The sequence below is a fragment of the Sphaerodactylus townsendi genome, linkage group LG06 (genome assembly GCF_021028975.2).
Source record: "Sphaerodactylus townsendi isolate TG3544 linkage group LG06, MPM_Stown_v2.3, whole genome shotgun sequence".
In the NCBI taxonomy this organism is placed as follows: Eukaryota; Metazoa; Chordata; class Lepidosauria; order Squamata; family Sphaerodactylidae; genus Sphaerodactylus; species Sphaerodactylus townsendi.
Window position 1 is genome coordinate 53703884 of NC_059430.1, and position 12325 is coordinate 53716208.

General features: G+C 41.2%; 1 protein-coding gene across 1 annotated transcript in view; it reads right to left on the reverse strand.

The window, feature by feature from the left end:
* Window positions 1-12325, reverse strand: part of PTPRQ (protein tyrosine phosphatase receptor type Q) — a 135379-nt gene that overhangs the window by 1272 nt on the left and 121782 nt on the right. Inside the window, exons 49-53 of the mRNA XM_048501555.1 lie at window positions 6092-6226; window positions 5862-5987; window positions 4785-4933; window positions 2414-2549; window positions 702-825 (exon numbers count right to left, since the gene is read on the reverse strand). Of these exons, the coding sequence (XP_048357512.1) occupies window positions 702-825; window positions 2414-2549; window positions 4785-4933; window positions 5862-5987; window positions 6092-6226 (670 nt within the window). The remainder of the gene's footprint in view (window positions 1-701; window positions 826-2413; window positions 2550-4784; window positions 4934-5861; window positions 5988-6091; window positions 6227-12325) is intronic.

A 12325-nucleotide genomic window follows, 5' to 3' on the forward strand; every position in this document is an offset into this window, starting at 1 on the left:
ATTTCTCAAAGACTGCTAATGTGATTTGATCAAACAACTGCCCCTTGGCAGTTAAAAATGACACAATAATTAACAACACTATTCAGATCTGCTTTGGTTTTTATTAGGGATTACTGGCAAATGTGATTATAGTGGATTCTATAATTTAAAAAGGGACCCCATTTGTATCAAACTCTGTTCCAAGGAACTTCTGTTGAGCAGTCCAATCAAGGTTGAATCTAAGATTCAATTCTTGTTGCTCAGAAATTGTTCTCCAAGTGTTTGACTCATGTCTGAGAACACAAAAGCATGTACAGAAGTATGTACTCTGCGCTCCATAGCAAACCTGGAACTTCGGGGTTCTGACTCTCTTGTGCAAAACCACTGTAATTTTACACAAACACTGAGGGGGGAAATGGGTCATAATCAAAGCATGGATTCATTCCCTGCTCGCTCTTGTGGTTCCTCTTCTCTGAAATCCATGAATTTCAACAGAAGATCTTCAAATCAAGCTCCAAGAGAAGAAACTTTAAGTGGAACAGAAATGCAGAAATTAACCCCCTCCCATTTTTATGATACTACCAGTGTTTTGTTCTTAAGTGATACATTGCTGACCTGTATGTTCCTTTTTTAAAAAAAGATTTCCCTAAAGATCATGTGTTGAAAGGAGATTTATAACATTTTGCAAATTAAAAACACACACATAAAATGTTTTGGCTGACCTTCCATGGCATCCAAAGAGTCCATCTTTTGTAGTACTGAATAATTAACAAAACATACTGGCTGGCTACTCCTCTTGATTGTCAACAAATCCAAAACACACTGGTGCAAAAATATATACTGTGCCTGTGAAATGCGCAAATGAAAGAGTATTCAGATTTTGTCAAAGGCTTTCACAGCCGGACTCAACTGGTTGTTGTGGGCTTTCCGGGCTGTGTGGCTGTGGTCTGGTAGATCTCGTTCCTAACGTTTCACCTGCATCTATGACTGGCCTCTTCAGAGGTGCATCACAGTGAGAAGTGTGCACACTTCAGAGGTGTATCACAGAGAGGAGTGTGCACACTTCTCTCTGTGATACACCTCTGAAGACGCCAGCCACAGATGGAGGCAAAATGTTACAAACAAGATCTACCAGATCATGGCCATACATCCCTGAAAGTCCACAACAACCAGTATTCAGATTACTTAAGATATTTATACCTAGATTTTTCAATTAAAATGTCCAAGATGATTGATGAATGGAAAACTCCCTTCTAATGCTAAAATGCTTTGACAAAGTTTTGGGATATGCACACTTAGGATGTTAAAGAAACATTATACATGTCTGCCACACCACTAAAATAAAGTAAAATGCACACATCTAAACTGAAGGTTGACTCTACTCATTGGAACAGTCTATGTGGGGTTTAGCTCAGGATTACAGATTTCAGTTTATATCTTGCTATATACCTATGTAAATGTTACATGGGTGTTTTATTTGTGCAAAGTAGGTACCCATCAACTACATATTTTGGGGAGTATGATAGCTGAATCATAAGACTAAGACATGCACATGTGGCTTTTGTAAGTGGGTACATAGTCTTCTCATGCAAACCAGAAGTGTTCACAGCAGTGCAAGCTGTTCCTGCTTGGAAATTCACATGATACAGTGACTGGATGAATTGCACTTCCAAAAACAGCACTTATGGTTTCCTACTCTGCTTGAGTGGAATATCAACATAGTATCTGCATAGGAATCTTATCCTAGCAAAAAGTAACAGAAAATTTAAAGCAAAAAAAATGAATGAATGGAAAGAAGGAAGGAAGGAAGGAAGGAAGGAAGGAAGGAAGGAAGGAAGGAAGGAAGGAAGGAAGGAAGGAAGGAAGGAAGGAAGGAAGGAAGGAAGGAAGGAAGGAAGGAAGGAAGGAAGGAAGGAAGGAAGGAAGGAGTATCTTACTGGTTGTCTAAAAGCATCTGAAGTTGAATCCCAAGTAGGTAGAAGGGTCTACTGTAGTGAGAGGAGAATTCACTTAGTTTGATTTATGTTTAAAAAACATAATAGAATGAAACTCTTCACTAGACATGCCACATCAACTTGATTTTAGCTTAATTTTTGAAAAATAATTTTTCCTCACCAGCACTGGATAGCACAAACCCACTGAATCAGGTTTTCAGGAATGGATAACATAAAAGGGGATGCCCATTCTTTGTACTATCTTCCAACAAGAAGGAAAATTGCATTCCATCCTCTAAGCATGACTGCCCTATCCCAGCCTTCCAGCTGTCATGCTAGTGTGATGTGTGCAGCAATGTTTTTGTCAAGGGAGCAGCATTCCATCATGCAAGCTGCTATCTGCTGTTCTGAAGTGGTGCATCCAAGACCAGAGACAGGTTTACTCTCTCAGCTGCTGATTAAGAGAGCTATGCTACAGAGTAGGCTCTAAAATAGCTTACCAGATTCTGTACTGTACACATCCTTTCAGTTCTCAGCTCAGCTACAAGTCCATATATGTCCACAAAGTCATGGTCATTTATGTGCTGTGTTAAATGATCAAGGGCAATGTAAACTCCAGTTCTTCCAACTCCAGCACTATAGAGAACAAGTGGAGAATGAATTATTGCACATGTAAGTCTAGCACTACTAAGGCAAACAAGGAACCAACTAGTAGAGTTGCTCCAGCTTGGGAAATTCCTGGTGATTGAAGGTGGAGTTTGAGGAGGGGAGAGAACTCTGAAGAGGTATAACATCACAGAGCCCACCGTCTGATGTTGCATTTTGTCCTGGAGAATTGCTTTTTGTAGCCTGGAATAGTAATTCCAGGAGAAATCCAGGCCTGAAGGCTGGCAGTGTGACAGCTTAGGATGGCAACTAAATACCTACACTGTGTAACATGAAGATACACTGGTGATTTAGGACCAGAGAGAAGTGGGACTTCATTGGCATCCTAAGCCTTCTCAGACTATGTCTTGTCCTAGTACTGGCATAATATTAACCCAGCGAAAGGGGTGGTATAACTATACACTCTCCCATTGATTTAAATGAAAATTAAAAACACATACACCCGACAAAGCCATAGTGTAGCTGAGGACATTATTTGTGTCTGCAGCCTACTTTAGATCTTCCAGGCAGTTTATAACCCTCTGTCAATACACCTAACTCTCAGATGACAGGGTGCATGGCACGGAGATATATTTCCAGTACTCATGTTGGACACTCTTAGAATACTATAGAGAAAGCAGACACATAAAGGGACTTTGTTGACAAAGATAAATGGCATTTTGCACAAAAATGGAACTTTGTACAAGCAGCCAAGGTGAAGAAGAAACCAAGCATATTGCTAACTTTATTCTGCTCAAAACTATTACAGGTACTCCATTTCTCTAACTGGGTATGCAGGACATAGCACTCAACACAGATAAGGAAGGGGGAAATCCCTTTCTCTGACTACTGCACCATCACCCACAACATCTGCCTATAGCGTACTGGTTCCAAAACCCTCAACAGTTGGTAACATTGTCTCTCAAAAAGAGGGCACAGGGTTAGTGTGCACTGTATGGAAAATGTTACTTTCAAGGTGAAGATAGTATGTCATCATGACAGGACAACCCTACATGCAAGTGGGGGAAACAGTGAGCATTTCCATTCCAACCATTGCTACTTCTGCTATGTAAACACAAAACTGGCTTTATGGCATCATTAGTGATGTGCCAGGGTTGATGGGCTATGGAATGAAGTAAAACACAAGTTCAGTGGCAATACTGAGCTAGACGCAATTGGGAAGCTGACTCACAAGGGAGCTTGGACTCACTCTGACAATACCTCCAGCTTTTGGCTTCCTGAAGGCTCATCAACATTCTGGTCATGATTACCAGTAGAGATTTGCAGGACAATAATCAGCATTTTGGGACCATCCAGGATTCTGCCGTGCAATTTAGTCTTTCCTGGATGACTAATCATAAATAAAGCCAGAGCCATAACCCATGTTCTGACCTTTAACAAGCATTAATCAGGTTAGCCACACAGGTAATCTAGTCATCCCTCTCAGAACCATCCCAACATCCCCATTACATCACCTGGTACCATCTAGAATTCTGATTCAGTTCTATCCCCAACTATTCCTTCACCAGTACATAACAAGGTTTAGCTCAGAGAGTCGATATAATCACCAAGGTTGCTCCTCCATTATTGACACTTCTGCACACAGATTTCTCTCTGAACCTTTCTGTTACTGCTTTGGATATTCATAATATGGGATAGGCAATGAATGACACTTTCTGCTCTGCTTCTTTGACCTGCTCTCCCTTGCCTCCCAACCTTGCCTCCTTGCCCTCTGATCCCTTCCCTCATAGATTGCTCATAACAACACTGCAGGTAGATCCCAACTTTGGACTAGCCCAAGGGAGGAAACATATTACATAACTGAGGTGGTTTCCACAAGGGATCGTCTGATTTGTTTGTGTTTCTTATTTTTCAAATGCCTGAGTGATATTATAAGCTACCTCGTTACTCATGGCTCAGTAATTCCTTAAATTTAGTAGTTTACACTGCTCTTTCAACTTATCTGAATTTTCCTGTAATTTTTTTGTTATTTCTATATGTCACGTTAAGATCAAAACTCAAATACTGCCTCCCTCACTGTCTGATATTCCAAATCCTTTCTTGACATATTTCCCAAGTTTGCATCCATTTCAAACACAGACCAAAGATTCCTTATCCATGAAATCTGAAGATGACTTGTGAAAGAGTATTCTTCCATATCACTTGCTTTCCAGATAACATAGCTACTATTTAGTCTTATCAATTTCTACTGAAATCTTTACTTACCTGCAATGAACAACTATGGGTGTACTATCATGTGCTCGGCTAGCACGGATCAGCTTTACAAAACGGATTAACGATGCAGTCGTTTCTGGTACTCCATGTTCAGGCCAGGCAATAAAGTTACACTGACGGACCATCATACAATCCCCATGCTTTTAAAGATGGAACAATAAATATTTTTGTTTTATACTTTTTACAGGAAACCCTCACCTATAATTTGAAATCTCACACTTTGTAGTAAGAATTGCAGTGAAACTAATTGAAGCCTTTTTGTCTGAGAAGTATGCTCTTAAGTGGATTATCTTAAAAGGATATAATTAATATTTTATGATGGCAAAAATCTAAGAAACAATATATCAGAAAGCCAATACTGTATCACAGTATTCTGTCTCTAATTGTACAATGGTGTCTACAGGACACAAAATTGTTTTTAAGAATTAAGGACATCATAAAATCACTGGATCATTTCAAGAAACTAGGCTATTCGGACTGTTGTTGAAGAAAGGCAGTATATAATTGCGATAAATGTGTAACGTATATCTAAACAATGCCTGCTTCCCACAAGCAAGTAATCAACTCAATTCATGAACAATAACGTATGCATATGTTATGATACATAGGCTGATTCCGCATGGGTGAAAAACAGCGGTGTGAAAACAGTGTGAAAACAGTATAAACCCTTTTACACCATTTTAAACCCTTTTACACCATTTTCACACCGTTTTCACACTGCTGTTTTTGGCCCATGCGGAATCAGCCATAGAGATTCTATGGATTTCCATGATCCTTTAACATTTTCTACATCCCTAGTTGTTTGCTACTATGCTGAAGTAGAAGTAGGGGAAATGGCCCCCTAGAGATACCCTTCTAGTCTTTATGAAAAAATTGATAGGCCTAGAAATGCATAGCTAACTAGCAGCATAAAGTCTAATACAGTTTGTTCATGCAGAAACCATAAAAATTCAGGAAAGCTAGATGACTTCAGGACTGAAAGTAATCATTGCAGGAGCAGACTAATCATGATTTCTATACAATGTTTGGAAAGATCTTTAGCAACCAATTAATCAGACCAGGCCTTACCCTTTCAATTTTTAGATCCCTGGTGGTCCAATCTATCTGATGGTCTTCCACTAATTTAGTAATCACTATATCTCCAAAGACTGTCACTGGTATGTTGTCTTCAGGCCAGTATTGATGACATCTTATCTGTAATCATCAGCATGACTTATTGAAATACTAATGAGTTGGTTTCTTGAATGCATAATTGACAATTATTGATTGTATTTGCAGTTCATTTGCTGGTTACTTACCCGTCCTTTCTCAAAACACTGTGTAAGCATCACAAGGGTTTTTGCTCTAGTTTCCCAAACCATTCTCCAGAAGTCCCCCACTGTGCCTGGTAATGGCCCTTGAGTAGCAATAAATTCATTTGGACATAAATAGCCCTAAGGAGAAGACAACACTGTTAGCCTTGCCCTTGACACCCCAATATATATTATTTCATAATATTTTCCTGTTAAACTACATAGGTAGAAGCCACCTCTCATATTTTTGTGTGGATAGCAGAGTGTCCAAACTGAGAGCAAGCCTAAGGCAAAACAGTCTGTTTGATTAGATTTGTGAGTTACTCCAGGCAATTATCTGGAAGCCTCATTAACTATGGACATGATCTTGATCACCACACCTCACTGAACTACTTTGACACAATAGACACTGAAAACCTCCTTGGTAAATGGCTCTGCAACAAATGGTTGCTTCCTTGCATTTCCCCAACCTCTAGATATGATCTCCCTAACAACAAGATCCCATCCTGCATCAATCAAGCCTCATTCAAATCTGAATACTGAAGGCAGAGACTGTAAGAAGTATCTCTGCATAAACCATTCATGGTATCACTGATATAATCTAAGAGCAATTGACTCCCATTGTCCCGGGGTTTAGAACAATAGAGGAGCTTTAGATAGAGCTCAAGCCAGCAAGTCCAGCATGGGAAGTTCCAGAGAATTCTAGGGAAACAAAAAACTGAAAAAACTCATTCTTGTTCCCGCCTACCTGGGCAAAAGGGTATAAAAGTACTGTGCACCCCAACTCCAGTGCCTCATTGTTGCTAACTTGAACCTCCCTTGGTCTTGTTGGTGTGAGACACAAATTCGCCCTTCTCGGGCCTGAATTCAGATGCTGGTCACTTGAATCCTTGCTCTTCTACAAAGATCTTCTTCAGCTGAATTCTAGGGTGTAACGCATTAGTCCCTTGCTTTCCCCAACTCCCTGCGCTATCCTCCCACCTATCTTCTCCTCCCTGTTTATATCCTAGGAACTGTGTGTATGTGCCTTGACTTCTTACTGTGTGATTGTTTGCAACCAAAATTTATATAAAAATATTTAAACTGCAATTTGGTCTTTTGTGAATTCTCTGCAGATACATTTCAAGTCATTTCTGGTATACATAGTCTTTAAAAGATCCCTACCCAGCCTGCCTCTTGCATTGCTAAGCCAAGTTATTTTCCCCATTGCTACTTTAATAGTTGTGTGCTGTTACGCTCTTAGCAGCTGGTGGAGATTCCTTAAAAATAAGTTATAATTATAATTATTATTTATTGGGTTTATAGACTGCCCTCCCCCGAAGGGCTCAGGGCAGTGAACAACATATAACAGAGCACAATACTAGGTTAAAATCCAATAGATATAAGTTAATATGGCTCTAATAAATAAACCCTATCTTATTAAAATACAGCATTATTAAAATTAACATTAAACTAACATTAAAACGAGATGGTGCCAGCTTCAGTTCACCCAGAGCCCCAGAGGGGGGATGAGGCGGTGGATCCACTTGATGTTATAATAAAGGAGAGGGAGGACAGGGAGGGGGCCCCTATCAACGGCTAGGCTCCCACAAGTTCACAACCTGTGAAAGCTGGGTAACAACACTCAATGCTGATGAAGAAATAAGGGATATATACTCAGCTGGCAATCTCATTTGAAGTCAACTTCATATTACAAATAGCAGAAAGCTGCATGAGAACATTCAAAATGTAGTTATTTTATAGCGTTTCCAATGGCAGTCAGTTTTGCTCCTTGTATTGTCGAAGGCTTTCATGGCCGGAATCACTTGGGTGCTGTGTGGTTTCCGGGCTGTATGGCCCTGTTCTAGCAGCATTCTCTCCTGATCAGATGATCCTCTGAAGATGCCAGCCACAGATGCAGGCGAAACGTCAGGAGAGAATGCTGCTAGAACACGGCCATACAGCCCGGAAACCACACAGCACCCAAGTTTTGCTCCTGTTTTCCTTCTTTCCATCCTTCAGCTTTTTTTAAATTTCCTGAGGTTTTTTTCACTCCCTTGTTACCCCATTTCCCCCTTCCTTCCCTTTCTTTCATTTCTTGTCTGCCTGCTTGCTGTTCCCAGTTAATCTCTAGCGTTAAAGTAGGGGTGGCTATTTTTAATTGCCTAAACTTCCTAAGCAATCCAAAATGGCGGTCAAAATCTCATGAACAACTCCTTTAATAGCTCAGCATTTAAAAACTTTCTACAGAGGCATAACATCTCAATCACAAGTTGTCATAGTCCTGCTGTACACTGCACTGGTCAGGCCTCACCAGGAGTACAGTGCACAGTTTTAGAGGCCTCACTTCAAAAACAATGTGGACAGAATGGAGCAGGTGCAGAGAAAGCAACAAGGATGATCAGAAGCCTGGAGGTCAAGCCCTATGAGGAAAAACTGAGGGATTTGGGAATTTTTAGTCTGGACAAGACTAAGTGGGGACATGATTGCTCTCTTTAATTATTTGAAGTGCTGTTATTTAGAGGGGGGAGGGAGCTGTTCCTGTTGGCAGCAGAGGCTAGAACTTGCACTAATGGGTACAAATTATGGGGAGAAAAGTTTCTACTGGATATTAGGAAATCATTTTTTACAGTAAGAATTGTGCAACAGTGGAATCAGCTGTCTAGGGAGGTGGTGAGCTCTCCCTCACTGACAGTCTTTAAGCAGCAGCTGGACAAAAACTTGTCTGGGATGCTCTAGGCTGAATTGAGCAGGGGGGTTGGACTAGATGGTCCGTATGGCCCCTTCTAACTCTATGACTCTACAGTTAAGATTTTCTGCAAACCTGGAGTTCTCCCAACTTTCTGTCTAAGTGGTCCTAATCTGTGCATTTTTTGATCCACGTGTAGGGCCATATTCAGAACCAGATCTATGATCTAAATATTCCTTTACAGAATAGAAATTTGCACTGCCAATACTATACTTATTTTTCATGGTATTCCTGCAATGGTATAAAGACCATCAGAAAAGCTAGCAGACTAAGGTCTAAATATCCAGGTTTTGGTGCTAGTCCTCTAGAATGAAGGAACACATAACTAAGTTTTATATCTCTGAGTTTTGGACTCTCACCTCACTCTTATAGCAGGGATGATTAGCATAGCTTCTCTCTGCCACCTGTTCTCTATATTATGTATCCGATAACTAAACAGCTGTGAATTATTTGACCTGTAAGTAGCTTGATTTTACTTGACTAGTAAGCATAGATCTATGACAGTCTAATAATCCTCTACTGTGAAAAATTGATCACCTACAATCTTTTTATAACAGAAAATCTAAAGGGGAAAGGGACCTTCAAGGGAACATATTTGTTTTGTTAACCTCTGTCTTAAAGCTGAGATCTGCTTTCCTTTCTGTTTGACATTAAGGCAAATAAGCACAGAACACAAGACATCAGAAACAATAAGACTACACCTGATTAACAGGTCAATTTGGTGGTGGGGGGAAGGGGCTGAAGCTACTCCTGGAGGCAGCACAGGGCCATGCCAGCAGATTTGCCCTCCCCAGGGCACTTACCCTAGTGGAGGGGCAAATCTACCAGCAGGCAGTCGCTGTGGTTCTCTTAGTTGCCCGGATGCATGCTGAGCACTGCATCAGCCTTCCTATGCCGCTGCTGACCATAGCAGGGACATTCCAGGGGCATGACTGCGGGTGGGGGGAGAACCGACATTAGTTGGTTTCCACCCTGCATTGCCTCAAGGTATGAAGTGACCTGGGACACTGATTTTCACCACCATTTTCAGCGGCATAAGTCCATGTAGCCCAGGGGTCCCCAAACTACGGCCCGGGGGCCAAATGTGGCCCCCTGAAGGCATTTATCCGGCCTGCCAGGCATGGCAGCGATGGCTCCATTCATGTGCAGTGGGGGCTCGAGGGAGAGGAGGAACCGGCCCCAACGGCTGTTGATTGCAGTTACATGATGGCACCCCCAAATCTCCATGAATTTTCTGACCCAGAGTTGGAAACCTTACATGTGGCAACGTCTGCTCCCCCCTTCCCTCTCAGCTACTCCATGTGTTGCTCTCAGGCTTTCTGTTCCGCCCCACTCCCATTGGCATCAGCCAGGCTGGCGAATCGCTCTCTGGCTGCTAGGGAGGAAAGAACCCAGGAAGATACCTGATCCTGGGTTAGATGGAATGCTTCATTGGGAAAGTTCTGCTTTTTTTTACAGGGGAAAAAATTCCACAGCCTCCCCAACAATATTTGGAGCCCACTCTGTACTTGACATACTTTGGCCACTGTTCTAAAAATAGACCATGACAGAAAGGCTGAAAGGTGAAATCAAACATTTTACAATCATTTGTGCATTGGAATTTGTTCATAGTTTTTTTTAGTCCGGCCCTTCAACAGTCTGAGGGACGGTGAACTGGCCCCCTGTTTAAAAAGTTTGGGGACCCCTGATGTAGCCTAATGGAGGACTTTTCAGTGTCAGGGTGGTTTTATTTTTTTGCCTCCCAAGCTGCTGAAAAGTCCTCTGGAGGCAATGGGATAGTGTGACAGCATGGCAGCAGTACCTTCCCCACCTGCCCAGGACTCAGTCATGCTAGCTGGACAAATGACATCCCAGAAAATTCAAATCTTAACCAGAACTGACATTTTGATAATTCACCCAGGCACTCATATTCATTAGTGGGCATTTTGCCCTGACAGATTGTCAAGGTTACTTACTATCTCCAATTATACCACACAGGAACTTATAGCACATTTGTGCCAGCTACCTCTGCCTTACATTTCAATTTACTACCTAAGATTTGAACTCCCCCTCTGCTTCTAGAATCTTCTTAATTTTATCTTATTGAAGGTTTTCCCAGGTACACAGCCATTCCCTATTCTTTGCTTCCTTTGGTTCCCAAATCATTGCTTTTTCTGTCATGTAACTGAGTACAGGACTTTTCCTTAAAGTATATTTTTGTGTTCCCCAAGACTAGCCTTGTCTAATGAACTGCATGGGATTCATCTGGCACATGATATTTGGCCCTGTTTTTCCATATTTTGGATTCTTTACTCTTGCACAGGTGCTGGATTTCAGAATCAGTAATTATAGATTTTTTTTTTCTTAAAGAAAAAAAGGAGTAACAGACTGGAGGCTGTTTAGCCCCTGAAGGCGAAACAGGCAACTGGTTGTTAGAGACAGAATCTATTTGAATGTTACTGTAACATCCAATAATCTTTTACAGAACTGACTGAATGTTAGCAGTAATGTAGCAGCTGATAGTTTCTAGACTGTCTCAGTAAGAGAGCAGATGTAGACAGTGTAGCTCTGCCTCTGAAGGAGCGCAGAGTGGTATTAACTTTACCTCAGGGAGCAGACACAGTACCTGTTTTAAGCCTGCCTCATTTTAAGCCTGCCTCTGGTAAACAGCAGATATGTAACAGTTTAGGCTGACCCCTGGGAGGATGTGACTTCATGTATGAAAGGATCTAACTTGATATTTAGGCTATAGTAGCCTGTCAGAAACAATTGGGTTCAAGGAAAATGCACTGCATAACAAGAAGTTTACGTCTCAGGTGGTTTAAGGCTTAAGATCTATCACATTTTCCACACAAGTTGTTTATAACGTATTTTGCTGTTTTTTTATTTTAATTCAGCACATTTTTTCTCCATTTGGTTCCAGAAATGTTTCCCATTCATTTTTCTTCTGTTGTTTTCCCCACCATTTTACCACAATGTTTTAAAATCTGTTTCTGAGCCAGCTTTCCTTGAGTAGTGCAATCACCTTGAAATAGTCTTTGCCTCACCAAACACCTGGTCCTTATCCACATCTCTGTGTAGTTGCCCAATCTTCCCTTCAACCATCTTCTCCTCCCTTAATCCTCCATTTTTGAAGGCATTTTAGTTTTTTTTCTCTTTGTCACATCATATCAGGGATGGAACATTAGGGCTCAGGCTCAAGCCAGGTTGGTTGTATAAGCTTTGGCAATTTAATCTTGAATTAGAAATGTAACCTTAAGATGAAGATACACTGTGTCCACAATTAGGAGCAAGTGAAATTGACAAGGGAAGTTGCTTTTGATGGGCAAACAGACCAGGGAGTCAGCAGTAATGATTGTGTGTTACTGCAGCTCTAATATGACCAAAAACTGTAGTTCTTGATGGTGACATGGGATATGTGTTCCTGTTCCTTCAGGTAATGGTGTCTGCTCTAGTAGTTTTTTTGGTTCCATTTTGTGCAATCAACTGGCCCCTTATCCACACTTGTGTAATTGCCAGCCTCCCCTTCAGCT